Here is a 25237-nt window from a genome sequence, read left to right on the forward strand (position 1 = left end):
ATGAGCACGCCCAAATAAAGCGAGATCCGTGGGGCCCTAAATCCTAGGTGCACAGCTGCAGGCAGCCTGACCATCAGGAGTGGGCCAAGTCCCTATCGCTATCAGAAATGGGAAACTTGAGTTTGGCTCCTGCCTTTTCACCACCTGAGCTGAGACTCGGGAAAAACCTCCTAATCTTCTAGGTTTCTGTTTTTTCTTTATGTTTTAATGTTTTTTTTTTAATTTTTTTAACGTTTATTTTTGAGACAGAGAGAGACAGAGCATGAACGGGGGAGGGGCAGAGAGAGAGAGAGACACAAAATAGGAAGCAGGCTCCAGGCTCTGAGCCATCAGCCCAGAGCCCGACGCGGGGCTCCAACTCACGGACCGCGAGATCGTGACCTGAGCTAAAGTCGGACGCTTAACCGACTGAGCCACCCAAGCGCCCCTAATTTTTTTTTTTTTAATATAAAAGCTATGCACATTCGTTGTAGAAAATGTGGAAAGCCCAGAATAAAATAAAGAGGAAATAATCACGGGTATTTTCGTTGCTAAGAAGCAAATGCTGTTAATATTTTGACAAATTTCCTTCTGGTCTTAGTTTATGCATATTGATAACTGCTATTACATTTTGGGAGATAAGAGGAGTGTGCACTGCAAAAACAACTTGATGTTGGCTTTTTTTTTTTTTAATCCAACATGATATAATGTAAGCATCCTTCTGTGTTATTAAGAATTCTGAGTAGGCAACACTTTCATGGCCACGTAATACTCCGTTATGGGAGCGCATCATAATTTAGTTAACCACTCCCATTGTCACGTTGCGTCCCATTCTGTTTATCATGAATAATGCAGAGAGACGTCTTTGTAGCATGAAATGCTTTCATGCATCTTGGATTGTTTTATTAGGATGGATTCTAAAGGTTCTTGTCACATATTTACATTTCGGTTTCTCTGAAAAGATTATCACCGATGGGAGCTTTGCGAACTCAAATGCCTCCAGGGGTTAGTCAGGGAAATGAGTTCAGTTGGCCGAGGTAAGAAGAAGCAAAAAACTAGGGGCGCCTGGGTGGCTCAGTCGGTTGAGCGTCCGACTCCGGCTCGGGTCATGATCTCCCGGTTCGTGAGTTCGAGCCCCGCGTCGGGCTCTGTGCTGACAGCTCAGAGCCTGAAGCCTGCTTCGGATTCTGTGTCTCCCTCTCTCTGCCCCTTCCCTGCTTATGCTCTGTCTCTCAAAGATGAATAAACATTAAAAAAAAAATTTTTTTTTAAAAAAGAAACAAAAAGCTAGTGAGTGTGAGCTATCAGAGGAGGCGGCTGCTACAGGGCTCCAGCTGGAGGCTGCCATGAGGGATGGGGCCAGGGTGCTGCTGGCCGGCCCGGTGTTCCAAAGAAGCCAGCGATCCAGAATGTCTGCTCACGTGTAAACATTGGCAACAGAGGTCTACTTGCGCCTTCAGGCTGGCCGGGAGCCGGCCACAGCCTCTCCACCGTAGGTGACTCTTTTCTGAGAGCCTGTGGGGTTTTCCTCAGCCGTGAGAAATGACCCCGGGCTCTAAGTCTCAGCCAGAGCCTAGAAAGCGGCCAGTTACAGATGTCCATTTCATACGCAGAATCACAGAGGCCCCCTTTTTCTTGCTCTCCTTGATAACCTTGGCCCTCTAATCTCCAGAAACCAGGTGAAATGCCTGTCAAATGAAACCCCAGGGCTTCAGGTGCCAAGCTGCCAGGGAAGAACCTGCTTTTCCAAGCAGGCAAGTGGCTGAGACCTTCAGATCTGCTGAGGCTTGCCCGCGAGGGACGCGTGTGTCCGGGAGCGGGTGTGCGTGGACACGCGAGGCTTCTCAGTCTCCGAGGCCTCGTGACTCTAAACGGGCCGCCTCGCCGCCCTGACAGCAATCACAGCGGTGCCTCCAGAACGGAGATGGAAAAAAAGATTCTGAGAACCCAAATCCCCTTTCAGAAAGCCCATGGAGGTGCCTTTTATGCCTCTGCCATCTGTCATCACAAAATTCACAACAGCTCCCGAGTCTCACGACACGGACACTTCTGCAGGGGTCACCCGGAGCAGTTCAGACGCCCTGACAGCAGAACAATGTGCAGCAAGGTGAAGACCAGTGAGAAAATCCTGCTAAACAAACAAGAGGGGTCAACGGCTCAGAGAGCAGGATCCACTTAAACCCCCTAATTGGAAATAATTCCAAGTTTTTCAGACATTACGTAGTGACAATAAGGTGCAAACACCGGATTAGTGACCTCCAAGAGACAGAGCGCTTTTGTTCCGTCTTTATAAGAGCAGAATTTCACCCTGTGTTTTGAAGTTCCCATCAACTGCCCTGGGTGAATTTAAAAGTTTACAATTTAATAACATAGCCAGGGTTACATGTTGAGTTTCCCGTTCCAGGTCAAGAGGCAGAACATATGTAAGGAAGGTTGTGGGGGGCGGGGGGAGGGAATCAGTGAAGCACCGAAGGGAGCCAGGGAGCCACGTTCATTCTGGTGGTTCTCAGAGGTCAGCGAACCAAAAGGACACCTTGAATGGCCATCCCGACGGGAAAAGCCATGAGTATTTTCAGGGGGTGTGGGTTTTGGTTGCTCTTAGTTTTATGTCAGTCTTGTCAAGCCGTATTTGTCAAGGACCTCAGTCCTAGACTAAAGTTTTTTTTTTTTTAATTGCTTTAATATGCTGTAGAATTTCGTTGAGCTTTATAAGCAACCTAAAAGAAAATAAAAGCTTTCTGAAAATGCCTTATGAGTCTGGAACCTTGTTTCACTTGGGAACTACGAACATTTTGCAAAAATCAATACTGAAACAAAGCCATTAAAAAAGAAACATCTTGTTACCATGGGCTCTGAATTTACCATGGGTTCTGATTCAATAGAGTTACACTCACTTCCAGCATCACCCCCAGGTGGGAGAACGGGGGAGTCACTGGGTAAAAGGGGGGATAATGTAATCAACCAACTCCACGTGTGGTCCCCAAGATGGAGACAGAGCCAGTCGCACTTCCTGGGTATTCTTTGCCAGGGTCTCTGTGAAGTGCTTGCCTTGCACAGAATCACCTATAGAGTGGAGGAACCAAGCCTGGACCCAAGTCTGCCTGTGTATCTGTCTCTCCAAAGCTCCTGGTCTCTGCAGTGCAGACCTGTGTGGAGTTCTGGGCCAAGAGGAAGGCTCTTAGGTCCCCCAGCATTCCATCTTCGCACCAAGATCCATGACCTTGAGTTAAAGACACAGTGATGTTCTCCAAAGACCCGTGAGCAAGCTGGGGACCACAAGCCATGTCTCAGCCCAGACCAGGCTTAGAGTGGCCACCCTGAAAAGGCCTGAGTAACTAAGGTGACACAGACATGCCAGCTGCCGTGAGAAGGTGCAGCTGAGGAGGTGAGGGACCCTCCCCTAGGAGAGCCTTTAGGCAAAACTACAAAATGGCTGTTCGGGTGACAACCTCACATATGCACGCAAAATGGAAAGCTGGCTGCGCTGGACAAAAGAGCAAAGTGTGAAGCCACTGCTGCAACATCACAAATAGGAAGTAGGAAGAGGAAGAGGGGGTTGGGGGCCAGGCAGGTTGTGAACCGGGTTGAGGTTACCAGAACATCCTGTGGCCAAGGAAAAGCTTTCCAAGGATTCCAGAAGCTGCCTCCTCTCTTCCTTCCTTGGGGAGCCTGAGGGGTGTCTGGGGAGATCCAGCACGGCCTGGCAGGTCAGGAACCTCAGATGCAAAGTGAGCTTCGCACATGCCTTTGGCCGGGTTGCCACTGAGCACCAAGTGCCCGGTGAGCATAGACCAGCACTGACAAGTAAGACCTCAGTCCGGTCGTCCAAGCCTCCTGCGTGCGGAGCATCCTAAAGTAAGGTTCCACCAGTTGGAGATGGAATCGGGTTTCACCTTTGGCCAAGCCCCCGGCCACGCGCAGCATCAGAGGTCAACGGCAGCTGCGTTTCCTCCTCCCTGCTCCCTGGGCGCCCGGTTGGTTTCCCTCCTCTCCTTCCTCCAGGTGCGTTCCTGCCAGAGCCTGCCCAGAAAGCCTTCCTTTCACAGGGTTCTGATGAATAGATTGTCTGTGTTTTCTTTTGCATTCTTTTTAATGGCCTGGACTGTGCTCCAGCGACCCAGCTGTGCATGTCAAATAAAATGTATTGGGGTCGGATGGATTCTCACATAGCACCGAAATGCACAGCGTGTGAAACAAAGGGCACCCAACCACAACATGCACATTCTAGAAAGCTCCGCGAAGAACGGTGCAACTGCTAAAAAGCCACCTGAACTACACGAGCATCAAGTCAAATGGCATTATTTCATGTCATTACTCCAGTCTCTCTCTCTTTTTTTTTTAAGGTTTTTTTCAAATATAGTTATGCAAAAGACTTTTGTTTTTAATCACTGTGCAAATAGTAACATTTTACAAAGCCCAGGCAGATAAAATCAGCTCAGGTTGAGTATATACTGAACATGGACCTATAACTGATCCAGCTTTGCAATCTGACCTTTAATTGCCGGGTAGAAATGGAGAACTGCATTTGCAGAAATGGTGAATTTATTTTTATGTGATATACAAAGGTACCGCCCCTCCTGAGGCATGTGAACTCTCGTCAAAGGGGCAAATGTTGAAAAACTGAAGGAAAATAAGAAGGCAGGCTTCCTGTTTCATGCACACGGAGGAAGAGGGGTCTTTTAAACTTATCATAAAACAGGTGGCCTCAAGAAACTCAGAAAAGGGTGCATGGAAATGTACCCTTACTGCCACCGTGATATTTTAAAGAAATAACATTTGTATTTTGTTCCATAACTGAACGAAATGAGCTAGAGCCATAGGGAAAGTACATGTGTTTACAACCCAGCCCAGAGTCAGCTTGTTGTAGCTGACTTTCTGTTCTGGTTAAAAACACCTCTTTCTTCAGCTGGCTGTTGAATATGCCCTCACAGCTGAGGACAGATGTGGCTAGCAATGCCTTGTGAAACAAATGCCAAGCAGCAGACCGCTACCACAGGCTCACACACCTGCAGGTGACATCACCAGGCTCTGTCTTACCCCAGAAATCTATTAACATGCAGAAACAGGTGTCATCAAATCAAAACCCACTCTTAGAAAGCATTCACCTCATCCGCCGGAGAGTGGAAATGACAAACGAGATGGCGAACTTCCACTCACCTTCCATGTGTGACTAAGAGGGCAGCCCCCTCGCCCCCCACCTAAACCTCGCAGGACACCTGTTCCCTGACATCCCAAGGATTCCAGATGCGGCCAGAACAAAAGCTCTGGAGAAAACTCTGCTCCGTGGAGGTTGCGTTTTCCTTTGTTTCGGGGAGTTTAGTCTTTTCTTGTTGGCAAAAAGTAGTTAATACCAGCTCAGGTCTTTACTGACAGCTTACCCCTGAAATGGCATTTCTCTTTGGATCTGTAACCAGACATAGAGAAGGTACTCAGTATACATACGGAGTCATTAAAGAATGATATGTCTGGGATTTGTTTTAAAATACTTCGGCAGGAGATGAAAGGCAATATAGAAATAAACTAAAATTTTCAAAATGCTGGCAACTATAGAAATCGGGAGATGACTAATTGGGACTCTGTTATTTCTCCTTGTGTGTGAAAATTTCTGTAATCAATATAATTTTTAAATACGTAGCAGTATTTCCAGGCATTGATCCACCTCCTCTCCCTTCTCCTTAGTAATGGGATCCCAATTTTGTTCATGTAATTCACCCTCCTCTAAGGAGCCACTGTGCTTCACTAAGCCAGTCATAGTCGTCCCAATTCCCCTTGCTTCTGTTAGCCTTAGGGCTGGACAGATGGTTTATCTGGCCAATGAAAGGAAGGGGGACGTCTCCCGAAGGGTTTCTGGAAAAACAAAAGCTCCCATGCTGCTACAAAGTGGCATATAGGAAAAGATGGGTCTTCCTCTTTTGCTAAAATTTGTTGTATCTGCATGTGACAGCAAGAACCTCAGCAGCCATTTTGTGACCATGAGGGAGTCAGCCAAAGACAAAACTAATTTGCTGAGGGCTGCAGAGAGGAAAGATCAAAGCAACCCTGTCCTTTGAGGATGTCATTGAGTTACTGAAATAACCACCCTGAAACTGCCTCACTTCAGGAATCATTAAGTGAGAAAACAACCCACTTACTGTTTAAAACAGTTGAGCCAGGGTTTCCTGTGACTCATAACTAAAGGCATCCTACTTGTTACAAAATAACTGTTCAACCAACGAAGAAAAGAATGGATGAAGGCTGACATGTAGAGAGAATTACCAGTTTTAGCTGCATCATTTGAGTCTTAGTAAAGTGAATATTGTAATCCCACGGACAAGTTGAGATTTATATTCCATTTCCCCTTAGTACATAGGATCTTCTTTCTTGTTTTATAGCACACATTGTACATCTTAGTTCTTTGGCAGCCAATCAGATACTTCCTGGTAACCTCTCCAGGAAAGTTGCTCTTTGATTTGTTTGGAGCTTTTCCTCCACCAGACCCTCATATTCATAGCTATGCCCAGGTCGGTGGGGGCTCCCAGTATACTGGAAAGTGCAGGATCTCTATTAAGTGGCTCTGTGGTCTCGGACAAATCCCTCAACCTCCTGAGCATTAACATCCTCGTCTACAAGACAGAATCAGTAACGCCCATCTTAGGGACTGAGAGAGTGAAATGGGAAAGCATGCAGCGAGTCATTTAAAGCATCATTGCACAGTGCCATTTCATCCACACCAAGACTGGTTTTAAGGTTCACGGTAACTGTTGGCAACTTGCAGAATCGCTGTTTTATTCTTCTACCCTTGCTTTCGGGTATACAAAAAAAAAAGGAACGAATTTCCCTCTTTATGAGCAGTTTGGTCTCCAACACCTAACATTCCTTTTTTTTTCCTACCTATTTTCATCGCAGAGGACATGTGACTAAAAAGGTTGAATCACTATAATGTACACCTGAAATTATTAGAATCTTGGATGTCAATTATACTGCAATAAAAAAAATGTTCTGGAAATAGATAACGGTGATGGTGGCACAACCTTGTGAATGTATTAAACAACGCTGAATTGTACACTTTAAAACAGTTAAAATGGTGGGGCACCTGGGTGGCTCAGTCGGTTAATCGGCTTGATTTCAGCTCAGGTCATGATCCCAGGGTCGTGGGATCAAGCCCTGTGTCAGGTTCTGTGCTAAAGTGCTTGGGATCCTCTCTCTCTCCCTCTCCCCATCTCTACCCTCCCCCACTCGTGCAGACAAGCACGCACGTACTCTCTCTCTATCTCAAAAACAAACAAACTTTAAAATCGTTAAAATGGGGTAAGTTTTAGGTGCTTTTTTTACCACAATAAAAAATAATTTAAAATTGTCATTTGAAAAAAAAGAAGATCCCGAATGGTTTCCTTTCAGACAACATAGGCCCCTTGGGGTTAGTCAGCTCTCTCAGATGGTCAAGTTTCCTGAACACAGGTTGGTAGCTCCCTACCCCACAGCCCCCACCCGGTCTGACCATCAGGTGTGATGGATTGGGGGTAGGGGCAGGCTGAGCAGAGCAGTGGTCTCAGAATCTTCGATCCCCACAAGTGGGACAGGAACCACTGCCTGCCTCCCTCCCTTTTCTCAAGTGAGGGTATGAAAACTCAGAAAATTCTGGTCCCTCCTGGATCACTTGAGGAGGGCCACCTCTCCCCTGAGGTTGAGCGGGTGCTTTCCAGACCATGGCCACATGGATGGCCCTCCACGGTTTCTGTCACATCCTCACACTGCCTGAAGTCTTCTTAACACTCTTCCATGTATCTACTCAGCTTCTACTTAAGTAAATGTATTTTATTATTTATTTTTAGACAGAGAGAGATAGAGAGTTGCTCAAGTGAGCAGGGGAGGGACAGAAGGCCAGTGGCGGAGAATCCCAAGCAGGCTCCACGATCAGCACAGAGCCCAACGCCAGGCCCGATCTCATGACCCTGGGGATCACGACCCGAGCCGAAATCAAGAGTCGGCCATTGAACTGACAGAGCCACCCTGGCGCCCCCTAAGTGGATGTATCTCAAACAGAAGTTTCCATCAGCATTAACTGTCCCTTCCAGCCCAAACGTGACTGAATTGCTTTCCCGCCAGGCCCTGGCCCCTGCAAGTGACCAGCAAACGAGAGCCTGAGGCTAGACCACAGCCGTAAGCCACACGAAATCATCCCCGGGACTCCCAGCGGTGTCACACACTTTGGTGAGACATGAGTTCAAATCCCCACATCCACTTGGTTTAAAACCATCACGTCCTGCATCCTTCACGAGGGTACAGCAAGTCTCTGCCTGGACAGTCACAAACAGCTACAGACGGGAGGGGGTCTAGAATTCGTACTGACAATGCTGATGATATTCTCCACCTGCCCATCTGCCTGCCAAGCTCCTCTTCCTCCTCCAGAAGTTGCCTCCAGCCCGTCCTATGGAACCTGGCATGGCCAACTACGCAACCCCCGTCCCTCACACACACATATACATACATTCATGCCTTACTACGTTGACAGCTTCCGTTATCACCCCTACCATACGGTATTCCCACGGGAGTCACCCGAGGTAGACGTGGTATGGTTTCAACTTCACTCATGGTAGATACCCAATAATCCCAGTTGAATGAACACATGAATGATTTTACATTCAACGGGAATTTTTTTTCAGTGTCCCGGATTTTCTCTGTTTCTCATTTTAAGATTTTATAAGGGGGCAAAGGTGAGAAGGAGCCTGGAAATAGGACAGCCAAGGTACAATAGCCAACTGCCTTCCAGTTACCTGTCACACCTTGTGGATTATCAACAGGGCAGAGCCCTCCCGGGTGTCTCCAATGAAAGCCCAACTAGGGTTGGAAGAGGGCTGGCTCCAGAGAGGGACAAACGAGTCTAACTGTTGATTTTGTGCCTCTATCCCATTGCCTAGACAACCAAAAATCAATTCTGGGTGGTACGCCATTTAGGAGAGGCTACATTCTCTCCGGCCCATTAGCATGATTAATTGAAAGCTGATTTGATTTCTGTGTTGAAACAAACAGGCAAACAAAAGAGAACAAAGAGGTTTCCAGGGGAGTATTTTGTCAACACAGAGCCAACACGGCGTGTGAGCCTCTTAACAACAGATTTGATTCAACCTCTGTTGACTGCCCATGCGATTGATACCTGCCAAGCCATCAAGATTGAAAGAGGAATAAATACCTGTGTAGATCTGGGGCACCTGGGTGGCTCGGTCAGTTAAGTCTCCAACTCTTGGTTCTGGCTCAGGTCATGATCTCATGGCTCGTGGGCTCAAGCCCAGGATCGGGTTCTGCACTGACAGTGTGGGATTCTGCTTGGGATTCTGATTCTTTCCCTCTCTCTCTGCCCTTCCCATGCACTCTCTCTCTCTCTCTCTCTTTTTCTAAATAAATAAATAAATAAATAAATAAATAAATAAATAAATAAAAACTTTTTAAAAAGTCCTGTACAGACCTTGAGAAGCGCTCCATTGGGACAGCGTTTCTCCTCCTTGGGACTGTTCACGTTTTGGGAGGGATCATTCTTTACAGTGAGAGGCTATCCTATGTGCATTGCAGGTTAGCTGCGTCCCTGGCTTCTACCCGCTGCTCGCCAGTGGCACCCTCCCCACAGCGGGGACAACCAAAAGGATCACTGAGTGTCCCTAGGGGACAAAATTCCCCACGTGAAATCTCCTGGTCTAGGAGGAGTGTAGATAAATAACTGTGAGATGCACCACCATGTAAGAGGCCAGCCCAGTTGGGAACGTGAACAAGGGAGCAAGTCGTTCCCAGGGCGGGGGGAGGGTGGTGGCAGTGCTGGGGACATCTGCAGATGCCTACACGTGAGGATATAAATGTGGCTCCTTCCGTGCCGCTAACACCCCCTCGCCGTCCCCACCCACCGCAAACTCTAAGGAAGTGGAAGCTGTCTTGTGTGACATAAAGAGCCACAGTGACAAGCAGTCACATCTACCTTACAAAAGACTCAGGAGTGTAAATTTACATATTTCCTTCTCTATATGGCACTCGAGGCTCTACCGACCCCAGCAGGAAGCAAAAGCTAAGTGATAAGACACCTCAGGAAAAAGTTTAAAAAGCTGCCTCGCGTGATTCCTTTCCCATTGGGCCCGCAGCAGGGGGTATATGTGCTGCCCCCTTCAGGAGACCCCTCAGGTCCTCCGCAGGCCCAGTCCTCTGTGTATCGAAAGTTCCTGACGCAGAGATGGTTTGAGCCACGTAAGAGGCCAAAATGTCATTCATACAGGAAAAATTACCTACCAATGCGACACCCTGGTGACTGGAAGGCAGCAAATCTAGAACTTTCTGTGGCTAGCTTCACAGAGCCTAAAGATTACATCTTGCCAAGTTAACTGTATGTTAAAACTTGAGAAAGACTCCTCGGGAAGAGATGTAGAACCTTAAGCCAAGCTTGCAAGTAAAGCCTTAGACAATCAGCCTGTGAACCAGGCCCCCCCGCCACATCAGGCCGACCAGAGAACCCCTCTGTCCTCTCCCACTTAACGACAGCACAACCAGGGCCTTAGTAAACTCTCCTCCCATAAAATGGGTGAAGGCCAATTGCATGTTCACTGTAGGTGACCCTCTGGACTAGGGCATTATGGCACCAGTCAAGGGATTGTAGAGAAGGACCCTGAACTTCCCCCACTCAGCTTGGCTGTCATAGACTCCCGGGCTAGACCATGGTCTGTGGGCTGGCCTCCGGGCCCCGGCAGAATGGCAACTCCCTCCAGCACAACGAGGAGTGTGCTGGTGATCTTCATCCAGGCTGGTTTCTCTGTCTGCGCTTTGCCCCGGCGCACTGTGCAGCCTGTTCACTGGGGGCCTGGGGCCCTGCCCCCTGCCCAGTGCCCAGCGGCAGTCAACCGAGTGGGAGTTGGGGTGACACCTGCCACATTAGCTTTAGAAGCCAGGGGGTGGAGCGCAGAGCCGCTTTCTCACTACTCTCTCTCACTGCTGAGATCTGGAAACAGCTGCACCCCATTCCCTGGGTCTCCGGGGAGGGACCAGCCAGCCGATGAGTTTTCCAGATGGATGAGATGAGCAGTGCCTCCTGGAACATGACCTCAGGCACCTGCACTGGGGACCTCTGCTCCACGGAGGGGAGCAAGTGGAGCCTGGCGTGTCATCCAGCGCCCCCGCAGCCCCTCCAGTGCCCCCCACAGGGGCAGCAGCCTAGTGAGTGAAGAATAAGGTCAAACCCAATTGCCTCAGGCTGAACTGCCCACTAAGAGGGCCTGGCTCGAGCACCTTTCCATCTGAAAACTCCAGCGGACAAAAGTTCTGACCGCACCTGTCAACTGGTTTCCATGGAAAGCCTCAGAAAGACCCGTGGGTTAAACGTCATGCATGTGTTAGTTACACATCTCACAACTCACCTTCACTGAAAACAATCAAGTGAGCAAAACAAAGAAATGGGTGCCTCATTCCAGGCGTCCGAAACACAACATAATTCCACACCCAGAAGCACTTGGACACAGGGCTACTATTTTTTTTTTTAATGTTTATTTATTTATTTTGAGCGAGAAGGGGTAAGGGGCAGAGAGAGAGAATCCCGACGCAGGGCTCCATGCCACAAACCGCAAGATCATGACATGAGCTGAGTCATGACCAAGAGTCAGACACTTAACGGACTGAGCCACCCAGGCGCCCCTGGACACAGGACTGTTAACGTGGCCTCGGACAAGGTAGTCTCGCACCAGAGTGGCCAGGGCTTTCCCCAATGTCAGCTCTCCTTAATTCAAGTTCACTGAGGTGTAATTCAATTATAGTAAAATTCACCTGTTTCAGGTGTTACAATTCTACAAATTTGGGCAAAAAACATGTAACCCTCACAATCAAGATTTGGAATATGTCTATTGCTGCCCCCCACCCCCAAACTCTTCATGTCACGTTCTAGTTAACCCATCCCCCACCCACTTCCTTCCCCGTAGTGCTCCCTTTTCTAAAATGTCACACAAATGGAATCACACAGCATATGCACTCTGAAGTCTGGCTTCTTTCACTCAACACAATACCTTTTTATTGCCAAGTAATATTTCACTGTGCAGATGGGCCACAGTCTGTTTATCCACTTATCGTTTCCACTTTCCGGCTATTACGCGCAGAGCAGCTACAGACATTTGCATAAGGTCTTTGCACGGGCAAATGTTTTCATTTCTCCTGTGTCAGTACTACCTGGGAGTGGAGGCGCCAGGTCCTATGGGAAGGCAGTGTTTAACATGATAAGAAACTACCGAAGTATCTTCCAAAGTGGCCACACTATTTCGCTTTCCCACCAACAATGTAAAAGAGCTATAGTTACTCCACATCTTCATGCTATGTTGTCAGGATTTTGTGGGTTTGTGTTTTGTTGTCTGGGGGGGGGGACCTTTCGGGGGGGGGGTGTTTAAGCCATTCTGATCTATGCGTAATGGTATCTCACTGTGGTCTTAATTTGCATTTCCTTGATGACTAACAAGGTCGAGCATCCCTTCATGTGTTTATTGCCATCTCTTTTCTTTCTCTTCTGCCCTCCCATTTGCGTCTCTTCTTTGGTAAAGTATCAGTTCAAGAATTTTTGCCCACTTATCAAACTGCCGTCTTGTTAAAGGGCTGTAAGAGTTCGGCACATATTCTGGATACGAGTCCTTTATCAGCTATGTGTTTTGAAAATATTTTCTCCTGGTTTGTGGCTTGTCTTTTAGTTTCTAGGCAGTGGTTTTCACAGAGCAGATGTTTTTAATTTTGACAAAATCCATTTTACCAACTTTTCCTTTCACAGTTTATGTTCTTTGTGTCCGAAGTAGCCTTTGCCTCGCCCAAGGCCACAAAGATCTGAAGCTATGTTTTCTTCTGTAAAGTTGTCACTTTTAGATTTTGCTTTAGGCACATGACCCACTTTTGTTCATTGTTGTACATGCTGTAAAGTATGGGTTGAGGGTTTGGGGTGTTTTCTTTAAGGATATCCAATTGTTGTAGTATCATCTATATCCTTTCTCCATCGAATTATCTTGGTGCTTCTGTAGAAAATCAATTGATCATTTAGGTGTGGGTCTGCTTCTAGACTCTTCATTCTATTTTCTATTTGCTTTCACCAATGCCACACTGTCTTCATCCCTATAGCTTTATAGTAAATCTTGACATTTGTAGTGTAAGTCTTCCAATTCTTGTGCTTTGGCTAATCTAGGTTTTTTGCCTTTATATATGCATTTTTAATGAGCTTGTCATTTTTTGAATTGGCTCACCATTATGCAAAGTATTTATATTTATGTGTCCATGTTTTAATTGGGGTTTTGTCAAATCTCTGGATCAATTTAAGTTAGGTGTCTTCTCCTTTTGAAAGTAAAGGAGTGGTCATCACTCAGAGATACCATAAAAGAAAGACTGACCGGTTCCTTCCAAACTCACCCACACAGAATAGCTTTGCCAAATGGCCTTGGCTCTAAGGGCTGGGTTGTGGGGTTCACAGGTTCTGATGTGGAAGGGCACGGGTGAGGGGGGCCAGGAACGCAGTCTGCCTCTCCAACCTGCTTCCTGATATAGAAAGGAAAAGAAAGGCACGAAATTGAGGTCAGCCCTGAGCCCTAACACCAGAAAGGAGCATGACTGCTTGACAATTTTTTGAAAATGAGGTGACATCTTTTCCATCCTAGGGGCCATCAGAGGATGGGTAGGAGTTCACTAACGCAGAAGAGAAGACAGAAGTTAATTCCTCAAAAGGAAATAGTAAGAGCAAGGAATAGAACAAGCAGGAAGCTCAGAACTGCAAATTTTGAGGACAGAGGGTTGGAGATGAAGTCTGGGGTCAGAAATCCGTTCCCTGGGCATGGAAGCCCATGGAAGCTTTTGAGTGGGAAGGGCATAATCAGATCTGTATTTGAGAAAGATCCTCTTACTGGCAGGCAAACTATCCCCCCAGAGATCACCCTGTGGGTGTGGCAACAGACATGTGACGAGCAGGTGTGACTGGGGAAATGGCCGAGAGTCTGGACCAGAATCTCTTTGGAGAACAAGGCCACCAAATGAAAACCAGACAAGGGATTGAAGGGGATGGGAGAGGCACAGGAAGACACATCTGTCTATCCCCGACTCCCCCGGACCCTGAAAAGCATCCACCACTCTCCAGGCACATCCACAGCCCCAGGCCGAGCTCTGCTGTAAGAAGCCAACAACATACCTGTGGCCTTGAAGGACCTCACTGAGTAAGAACATGGAATCCAGACACAGTGTGAGTATTCACATTCTGCTTTGCAGGGGCAACATTTTGTGTGAAGGTTATCTTAAAAACGCAACCTTCCACAAGATGGCTTTGCTTTTAAGATTATGCCATTGGGGTTGAATAAATTTCTTGGCAACCCTGTGGATAAATCTGGTCAGGGCCTCACTGTGAAGTCTGAAAAAGAGACAGATGGAGCCGTCGGCCAGAAAGCCCCAGTGACAGAAACAACCATTCCCTGGAAGGGGAAAAAAGGGCAGAAAGGCATCTTTGTTTATTTTTACAAAATTTGGAGAACAACAGTGTCTCCCAGCTGTCTCCACAAGATCAAACCAGCTCCAAATGGGAGATGCTAGGTATTTGCCAACACTTGAAATCAAAGTCCAACAGGCCTGATGGCCCTGTTTCTTGTCTTTTCCTCCCTTTGTATTTCAAGATGACAATTTCATTTGTTCATTGATGCAGCCTGTCCATTCAATAAGCGTTCTGATTCATCTATGAACTTCAAACTCCACTTCTAATCTAAATCAGAACACAGAAGTACATGACCGTTTCACTGCTTGCTAGGCCCTCTGGCTCATTCAAAGCAAACACTCAAAGGGGGCCTCAGAATGACATTTAATCATGGGGTCTGCATTTTCGGTGTAAGGCCATGCCCTCCGAAGTCCAACACAGGGACTGTCAAACTGTCAACTTCTCTGGGACTGAACACGCACAAGCGCCCCAGTGCTCCCATCCCCTCGTCAGCCCTCAGGGGACACCAAAGCCTTTTAAGGGGTTGGTACCTGTAACTCCAGAATTAGGGTTAGGGCACAGGCCCGAACGGGGCACCAAATCTGGCCTTTGTTAAGGCCTATTAGAAACTGATAGAAAGAGTCTGTTGTGGGAAAGAGACATCTTTAGGCTTCATCTAAAAGTCAAACCTCTGTAAACTTCCATTTAACTATAACAGAGCCCAGTGGAAATTTTGCTTCCTTCCTGATTTATTAAATAAAGATAACCAACAGAAACAAAACAAAATTCCGTTGGGAGCTAGTTCATGCTCTCCCACCCTGCTTCCATGGGCTATTCTTAGAAACACGGACCTAAGCGCCACGTGCAAAAATGCCGCGCTGTTGGTTTACATGGCCTGTCTGTCGTATCAGAGAAGCGAGAGCCAAAGGTGACATGCTCACTCCGAAGCCACTTCGTCTTCGCCCAGGAGCTCCTGTCAGGAGGGAGCAGGCTTCTCCGGGCTGCTGCACCGTGACAGACGGGAAGAACGTCTAAACTCTCTTTCAAACTTATAGAAAAAGAAAAAAACAAAACACCCACACAGTGGGGAACAATTTCCCCACTGCGTGGGTGGTGGGGCCCCGAGAGCTGTTATCTGCAAAGGGCACTTCTGGGGGTTACCCAGCTGTCACCACTGTGTGGATTCCACTCGAAAACCTCAAGCCAAGCAGTGGGGAATGAACATCAAGAGACAATTTTCCACTCTGTGAAAATGACTTGACTTTACAAAAATAAATTAAAACGCTACGATAATACATGAAATGTGTACAGGACCTGTTGATAAATGCACACCTCGGTCACAGTAGATGTGCTTCCTTGCCTGGTATATCTATACCATCAGAAGAATATGACTGTGTCATTCTCCACTTCCTGACCCCTCAGCGCCTGACCCCACATGACGTCTCACACACACATACACATACCCACACCCACACACTCTCCTATACCATACAACCGGGCGTGGAATTACTGGTCTAGCAAGGGCTGGAGCCTGAACCAGCATGTCTGAGGGCAGGAGTGGGAGCAGGTGGGGTATGCGCGGGTTAGTGTGGAAATCGGGGGAGAGGATGTTCTAACACTGTTCATCGTAACAAGGGAGATCTGATGGCCGAAGCCAAAACTCAGATGCATGAAAACAAAACCAGGCGTCCCTCGGGTTACGCCCCTCTTTTACCACACAAGGGCCCCCTGCTCCAGGCTGCCCGGGGTGTCTGTGGCAGCCTGAGAGGCACAGCCTGCCCACCAGGTTCACGGGATTGAGTGATTCCTCCTCTCCTCTGCACACTCGTGTCCAACCCACTCCTAAGTGAACCCATCCTCCCGAGTGCTGCCGTCTGGAACCACAATCGCCTCCTCCCTTCCCTTTGTCCCACCCCCGTCTATCACAGGAGCCTTGCTCTTGGCCCTGGCCCTCCTGTCAGAATTTGGGAAACAGACCTAGTGATTAGAGCCTCAAGTCCCAAACCTTGCTTCCAAAAGTCTCCTGATGCACACAAAGAGGACCCGGGAAGCTCTCAACTCCAGAATCTGGGTCCTGGGTAAACAACCGTGAGCATTTGAAGTAGACCCAGAACTATATAGATGTAGGATACACTCCTACTTTAAAACGTAATCGACAGAAGAACAGCATGGCGATTCCTCCAAAAAAACCTAAAAATACAATCACCATAGGATCGATCCAGCAATTATATTTCTGGGTATTTACTCAAAAGATATGAAAGCAAGGTTTCAAAGAGATTTTTGTACACTCGTGTATATAGCAGCACCATTAACAATAGCCCAAAGGCAGAAACAACCTGAATGTCTACTGACAGATAAATGCAAGTGTGTGTGTGTGTGTGTGTGTGTGTATACACACACACACACACACACACACACATAGTGTAATATATATACATATACACATATATACATATACACACACATAATGGTCTATATATACATATACACATACATACACACACACACACACAAATGGAATATTACTCAGCCTTAAAAAGGAAGCAAATCTGACACATGCTACAACATGGATGAACCCTGAGGACATTCTGCTAAGTGAAAGAACCCAGACATAAAAGACATATACTGTATGATGATTCTACTTATATGAGGTTCCTACACTAGTCAAATTCAGTGACAGAAGGCGGGTTACCAAGGGCTGGAGGCAGGGCAGGGGAGGATGAGGAGTTAGTGTTCAAAGAGTATAGAGTTTTAGTTTGGGAAGATGAAAAAGTTCTCGAGATGGGTGTGGTGATAGTTGCACAAGAATGTGAATGCACTTAATTTCACTGAAGTGTACATTTTTAAACCTTTAAGGGTTAAAATAGTAAATTTTATGTTACGTATATTTTACCAAAAAGATAAAAAAAAAAAAAAGCAATCGACGAAAGGATTGAAGCTTCAATTAATCTAAATAAGCTAGCTTATTAGATTAACTAGGATTTTTATTTAAAGAGGAGACATAACCAGAAACCCACACCCTCTAGTTTCATCTTCTTCCTCTCCTCTGAGGATAGAAGTGGGTGACAGGCAGCAGAGGGACAGAAGAGCTACCACCAGGCAATCCAAGGACATGCAGGCTTCTGAGAGGACAGGCCAGTTCCTCCTGTGCCCACTGACCCCAGAGACAGGACAGAGAAGGTGGTGTGACGGCAGGTGGTACAGTCTGACCCACAAACGGCTCTTCATGACACTTTATTAAGAGTCGTTGGTTCTGGCAGGGGCCCCTGGGTGGCTCAGTCGGTTAAGCGCCTGGCTTTGGCTCAGGTCATGATCTCACTGCTCATGAGTTCGAGCCCTCGCCCCCCTGCCGGGCTCTGTGCTGACAGCTCAGAGCCTGGAGCCTGTTTCGGATTCTGTCTCCCTCTCTTTCTGCCCCTCCCCTGCTCACGCTCTCTTTCTCTCCTTCAAAATACATAAGCATTAAAAAAAAGTTTTAAGAGTTGTTGGTTCCTGCAGACTGGGGGCTTCCCAGAAGATGGTTTCTTTCCCACCACAGATTTACAGACACTGTTGTGCTTCCTGGAACTTTTCCATCACAATTCCTTATATTTCAGAAATCATTTCTGGAAAATACAACCTCTGATAATGCGTTCTGCATTTCCACTACATCTGAGATGTTGGTACATGGACAGGTCAAATGCTCCTCAGTAGCCTCATCTAGGCTTGGGTGAATGGGATGTGTGAATAGGGCATTTACACCTGTCACAGGCTCACCCAAGCCAAAAAAAGTCTCCACACTGTCCCTGTACGTATGCTCAGGGACCTGCATTATCAGTTAGCGGGGCACCTGTCTGAGCCCACGGAGTCTGCCTTCTGTGAGGATGGTTTAAGATTCACTTTCTCTAAGAAGCCTCCTTTGACTGATTTACCTCCTCCTATAAGATTTGCGTCTATCCTTAAGTCTCCTTCACCCATACCCCTTGTGTTTCCCCGGCTCGTAAATGCCTTACAGCCAGGACGGTGTCTTAAATTTCCTTTTACAACGGCTTTAAATAAGCACCCTGTCATTCAGCTGGGCTCTGCAGCAGACAGCATTTTCCCAAAACGGCCTCATGAAGATTTCCCCACCTCTCATGTCCTTGTTACAATGTGGCCAGCACTCCTTCCACTGTGAGGCGGGGTCTCTGCTTCCTCCCTCTGAACGCCAACAGGGGGTTGTGTCTGCTCCAACAGAGTAAGGCGGAAGTGATGCTCTATGACTTCCCAGGCTGGATCACAGGAAGGAGACAGCTTCTACCTGGCTCTCCCTTTCCAGGACACTCAATCAGAGAGGGCCGACTACCATACCGTGAGGAAGCCCAAACAAGCCCATGTGGAGACCACACGGACCCGCGTGCGGAGAGGAACAGAGATCTCTGGCCATCGGCCAGCATCACCCACTAGACACAGAGGTGAATGAGCCTTCAGATGTCTCTGTCCTCCTCCCTGAGTCTTCCAGAGCAGGCCCCAGACCCTGTGAAGCAGAGTCAGGCCATCTTCCCTGTCCTTCCAAACCCCTGTCCCACAGAACATTGCCAGCATGATCACTGGTAGCTCGGTGGCCTCAGGCAGCCATAGGCACGGGGTTTCCATAAATGTGGCCACCGGATGAGTAATTCCAAAGCTCTCTCCTCTCTAAAATGGGCTCTGCTTAACTGCTCCAACTTCATTTTTTCCCTTCTCCACAGTGGAATGCCTATCCTGTAGGACCTCCTATAGGACCATGACTCAGGGTGTCCACGTCTCTATTCAGCTTCATAGCCACTGTCTACTAACCACACTTCTTCAGCCAGACTGGGCTGCTTTAGGGAAGGGGGAGCCAAAGGGAGGAGTCATTCCTAATCCAAGCCAAGCGCTTCCTTCCAGAGAGCGCCCACTGCCACCAATTCCACAGAAAAGTAGGCATATCTAAATCGCTACCCAGTCAAGGGTAAGAAGACATTTTCCCTTTCTAAATGAAGAAGATGTTCAGCTCAGACAACAGTCTCCACCTTCTGTTTGGTGTTGGTAACCGTACAGAAGGATGCCAGGGGCCTGCCCTGGCCCCAGGCAGGCCGGGCAGGAATCTTTTCCACGACACAGGCCTGGGACCCATAATAAGCACGGGGTCAAAGACACCGTCCCCCTGGGACCTCCATCCGGTCTCCCCTGCTCTGCTATCCTTACCCGATTCCCTGATTCAAAAAGGTTGATAGTTGGCAAAAGTCCCTCAGCCTCACAAAGTATAAAAAAGAAAGTTTTGTCCAGTTCCGGAAGAATCTGAGTTTCTGCACAAGTTAGAACTCTCCACAGAGCCACAGAGTAACCCTTACCGTGGCGGGAACAAGCACATGTTTGTTCTCCGGACTAAAGCAGGACCTTGGCTTTCTTAGGGAGGCCCCTTTAGCTCTCGTGCAGAAAAGTCTTGATAAGCAGGACTCGAATATGAGGAAAGTTCCACCAAAGGAAAAGAACAGAAAGGGCAGGGGCACCGGGGTGGCTCAGTCGGTTAAGCATCCGATTTTGACTCAGGTCATGATCTCGCTGTCCGTGAGTTCGAGACCCACATCCGGCTCTCTGTTCTCGGCACAGAGCCTGCTTCGGATCCTCTGTCTCCCTCTCTCTCTGCCCCTCCCCCGCTCACACTACCACTTGCACTCTCTCTCTCAAAAATAAATAAGCATTTGTTAAAAAAAAAAAAAAAGAAAAAAGAAAAAAAAAGGAAGGAAGGAAGGAAGGATGGGCAAAATTCCCCACCGTCCCTCACACACACACCGAAAAGCAATCATGAGCATCTCTGGAGCAGCTTTCTTCAAGAGTATCCAGAAATGTCCGACAGAAACACTTTCTTCCCACACACTCATTCCTAGTTCCGAGTGGTTCTAGCCCAGTCCTGCCTTCTTCCTGCTCTACCCCACACAGTGCACCAGCAGCTATTCAGGCTTCTGTGACTGCCCACCGTGTCGATCGAGCCACAGTTAACTGTAAGCAAGCACATACAACCTGTGACAAGTGGATTTAGAAGGCGATCTCCTTTGCAGTAACTATGGTTTGTTTGTGGAGAGCTGGCCAGATGTCCTGAGCTGACCAGCGGGTGGCACTTCGGGGAGGCTGTGAGCACAGGTTGTGTATGGGCAGGAGGGACATTGCTTATTATTCTTCCATTGAGACTGGATCTTTAATGAACATCTTAATACATTCTGATGCACGCCAGGGGATTCATGTACTTGGATACTAGCATAAGAAACCAACGTTTTTCACAAATATGATGCACTTGAGAAAAAGGCAGAAATCATGAAGCAAGGCCAAAAATGGCACTTTTAGCCATTCTCAGATATACCTAAGACAAGGCGGGGGGGGGGCATGGAGGGGACGGGGGCTTCACTAACAAGCCTTCACTCAGCTTTCTGTTTGCCCAGCCTCACCATTCATGCGGGACATCCCTGATTTCTGTGCTTATCCCTAGACTACCCAGAAATCACTTGTGTCCCTGCCCTAGAGCCGTCCATTTTTTGTTTTAAAAGAAATGTGCTACCTACCGCCACCTTTATGTAAAAGCTCTATTCCTCCAAATAGCCAGCGGCCCTCATCAATGAAGCAAATGGAATAATTCTAATTGCTGTGAACGGATACCATAGGTAGAGAAGCCACCAAAATTTAGCTTGAAAACCCACAGATTCGATCAAACCGAAAGGTATAAACCAGGAAGGGTATTCCTCAAGAGGAAAAAAAAAATTTAGCTTTACCTGCGACTATAGCGGATGGCTATCGTCAGCCCAAGCTGTAATTAAAAAGAGAGAAAAACACATACTAAATAATATGAAGAGCATGCTGAGTTCACAAGAAAATTAACTTACGACGGTCCGTTATTTTTTAAACATTTCCTAAAACTCCTACTCCTACTCCTACTCCTTCTATTTCATAAATAACACCTTTTAATGATAGTCCTTTGGTTTCAACATCATTCTTAAAGGCTAGTCAGATTGTGAAAGGGTCTTAGAGACATCTAAAATATTTCACTGTGAATTGGACAGGTGTCTCTCATCTGGAGACACCTTCCATAACAGAGCCTGTATTTATTTATTTATTTATTTATTTATTTATTTATTTATTATTTATTTATTTATTTTGCTTTTCTTTTTTTTTTCCTTTGCATGCTTTTACACTTAAGTTTTAAAATTTTTTCATTGAGGTATAACGGATAAATAAATTGTGCGCACTTAATACTTACAACGTGATGATTCGATACACATACACCCTGTGAAATTATTACCATGTGTTATCACCTTAATTAACACATCCATCACGTCACATAATTACCTTTTTTTTCCCCTTTTCTTGGCGAGATAGAACGTTTCAAGTACACAGTATGCTACTGTTAACTATAGTCACCATGCTGTGCATTAAGTCTCCGGAGCTTATTCATCTGACAACTAAAAGTTTATACCCTCTGACCAACATCTCCCCACCCCCAGCCCCTGGCAACCAGCATTCCACTCTCTGTTTGTATGAGCAAAACAGGGCTCTTTCAGCTCTGAGACAAAGCCGTGAAAGGAAGGGATTCAGCGTGTGGCTGATTCTGAGGTTTGCCATACCCCCGTCCTGGGGGTGGTTCCTTCCCCACTCGCCCTGCCCCAGGAGTGCTGAGCGGAGCCCAGGCCATGAAGAGGACTGACCCGCCCCGCCCCCCACCCCCCCCGCCCCCCCCCCGCCGCCCGGGCCAGAGTCTCGCCAGGGGAATCTGCACAACCTTCACACTGATCTCATAAGCTCCAGGCCGGCAAGGTGCACCTCTGAGGGCACGTGTGACATCGAGAGAAAGGGTACACGGTCGCCGGAGACGGCGACAAGTAGAGGCCAGGGTGGCACTGTGATTTCCTTTTTACTCTGTGGGGGGGGGGGGGGGGGTCACGGAAACCTCTCAAGCAGAAGAGGGGGTCGAATCATATGGCACGGGCCTCAGCTAGTTCATGGATTCCAGAAGAGTCAGGCCACAGGAGTTCAACCGCTAACCATACGGGCATCGCGTTATTTAAACTCTCAGGGTCACGGTGTCTGCATCTGTATCATGGGCAAATAATTATTTTCTCGTGCAAGGATGAAGCAACTTTTTCTATTTTGGTGTTTATACCTGTGTGTGGCGCACACACGATGCGTGCCGCCTGATAGGAAAAACTCTACAGGTGGGCCTGGCGGCGGAAGGCACCGGCAGGTGGGAAAAAACTCTATAAATAGTAACTACTGCTACTATATATAGGCAATATTTCATTTATGAAAATGTTTTCATTTTCCAAAATTTAACTGTTAAGTTCGTTTTTGGAACTTACAAAGTATTTCATTAGGTTAAAATGATGATCAGCCTCAAGCATGCCCATAAAAGTCTCGACGGTCCCCCTGTGGCTGAACTGTGGCACGACTAGTTTAAGAGACTCGGCAGCAGTTAAAAACCCAAGCATCATCGATCATATCATTTCCAAGCAAAAAGTCTGCCTACGTGGAACCTTGAAATCCCCAAACACATCACTGCCAGTTTCTCTGACGTTGGCCCCAGGGCGGTGGGGGTGGGGAGGTCACTTCCATGGGGCTCTCCGGGATGCTATGAGATGACACAAGAGTCCCTGGGCCGCGGGAGGGTGGGAGGGGTAAGAATCCCTGGGCCGTGGGAGGGTGGAAGGGGTAAGGAAGAAGCAAGGGGATGGAGAGTTAGGAGAAATAAAACCGTTGAGATGAATATAATATTACGTCAACTATAATCAGAATTATTGAAAGAAAGAAAGAAAGAAAGAAAGAAAGAAAGAAAGAAAGAAAGAAAGAAAGAAAAAAAGAAAGAGAAAGAAAGAAAGAAAGAAAGAAAGAAAGAAAGAAAGAAAGAAAGAAAGAAAAAAGAAAGAAAGCCCAAACTTCTGTCTAGCTTGACACGCTGCAAAATCCCCCAGCTATTGTTTGAATAGCTCAGCTCCAGAATGATTCGGCCGTGTGTCATCATCAATGCATACCCCAAATGCAGAACTGACATTGGCGAGCCATTAGGGATCAGGGAAGATAGGCTTCATTTTACAAAAAGATTATCTAAAAGTGAAGGTGTGAAATATATAACATCCAGCTGATTTCATATCACACTCACCTGAGTGTATTCAATTATTTGTCAACTAAACCAGGAGTGTGTGTATATATGTGTTTGTGTGTGTGTGTGTATATATACATATATGTATATACACACATATATATACATATCTATATATACATACATATGTATATATATGGGAGATTTAAGTGAACAGAAGAAGAAGAGGCCTCAGGGACAATCAAGAATTTAAAGAACAAGGAGGAAATTATTTAGGGAAGAACATAAAAACAGAAACTACAGCCAAAAAGGTCAGGATGAGCAATTCACAGATTTCACATGTCCCGTCACTTTACATTTCCTGGAGTTAAAAAGTTCTGGCTTACAGTTAGGCTTATTATAAGATAATTTCACCAACTGAATGTGTTGATAAGCTTTAGAGTACTGCTTCATTGGTGGCTTTTCCACAGTTGAAAGACACGCCTTTGCTGGAGCAGGGAGAGAAAATGGGCATGGGAGGGACAAAACTAAGAAAAAAGCAGAGGAAGTTGTTCAATGGTAGCCGTGCTGGTTAAAAGGAGCTGGGAGATAAATCCTTCACAGAGATGAATTTCAATTAAGCACTTTTATTTGCCTTTTCCTGACTTCTCAAATATGCTTTCCCTGTCATTTTTTTTTTAATTTTTTTTTCAACGTTTATTTATTTTTGGGACAGAGAGAGACAGAGCATGAACGGGCAAGGGGCAGAGAGAGAGGGAGACACAGAATCGGAAACAGGCTCCAGGCTCTGAGCCATCAGCCCAGAGCCCGACGCGGGGCTCGAACTCACGGACCGCGAGATCGTGACCTGGCTGAAGTCGGACGCTTAACCGACTGCGCCACCCAGGCGCCCCCCCTGTCATTTTAAAAAGGACATCTTTGTGAAGGAAGAAAGTGTGGATCACGGAACCACACAGACCAGCCGCAGCATATCCCATGGGCCAGGTAACAACGTGCTAGGGAAACCAGATGATCCAAACCCATGCACAGGCCCCGGGGCTACATGGGAACCCACTCATGTGGTGCATGGGAACAGGGCATCGCACAGCCATCCTGGAAACACGGCTTAAACTCCACACGGAACGCACTGGATCCGATTAGGCAGCCTTGCCAAGATGCCGGAACACTGCAGAAAAAAAAAAAATCTTCATAGGCCTTACCACAAAGCCCCAGGTTGGAGCATGAGTGAGGACACTATGTCTGCTCCTCCTCACTCCTACATATCATCTGACCCTACAGAAGGCAGAGAAGGGAGAAAATTCCCTAAGGTTTCTGTACCATAGCAAATACCAAAGGCAACTTGTAATCTGCTGAGAAAGGAGCCAGAGATAGTCTTCTGCCCTGGCATTAGGAACCCCCACGGGCCAGTCAGGCCTCTACAAGCCCTCGCCCTGCTAAGAAGCATCAGCAACTCGGAAATGCTTTAACCAAGTCTCACCACTGTCTGCGTCTGCACAGACACACATGCATCCGCGCACATGTGCACACTTTGGGCCCAATCTACACATGCATGTGCACACATATGTACACAGACGTGCACGCTCAGACCCAAGTCACACATGTGTGCATGGACACTTATGCCTGCATACACACCCACACTCACACACATGCATGCACAGGTACACCACTCGTATGTGCACATATACCAAGAAGCATGTGTTCATATGTGCACACGTGCACGCACATGCTTACACAATACTCAGATGCAAACATATGCGTGCCCTGGCACAGATGCA

The 25237-nt window shown here is 47.1% G+C and overlaps 1 protein-coding gene and 1 long non-coding RNA gene across 2 annotated transcripts in view; both read right to left on the reverse strand.

Annotated features, from left to right (window-relative positions):
* The window catches only part of ACOXL (acyl-CoA oxidase like), a 375298-nt gene that overhangs the window by 228985 nt on the left and 121076 nt on the right, over positions 1 to 25237 (reverse strand). Inside the window, 1 exon segment of the mRNA XM_045054588.1 lies at positions 21145 to 21179. Within this exon segment, the coding sequence (XP_044910523.1) occupies positions 21145 to 21179 (35 nt within the window).
* LOC123384538 lies at positions 12351 to 16770 on the reverse strand. The gene is made up of 2 exons (XR_006595772.1): positions 13357 to 16770; positions 12351 to 12968 (listed from the first exon to the last, which is right to left on the reverse strand). It is a non-coding gene; the product is annotated as an uncharacterized LOC123384538 (long non-coding RNA).

Source organism: Felis catus, chromosome A3 (assembly GCF_018350175.1).
Source record: "Felis catus isolate Fca126 chromosome A3, F.catus_Fca126_mat1.0, whole genome shotgun sequence".
Classification (NCBI taxonomy): domain Eukaryota; kingdom Metazoa; phylum Chordata; class Mammalia; order Carnivora; family Felidae; genus Felis; species Felis catus.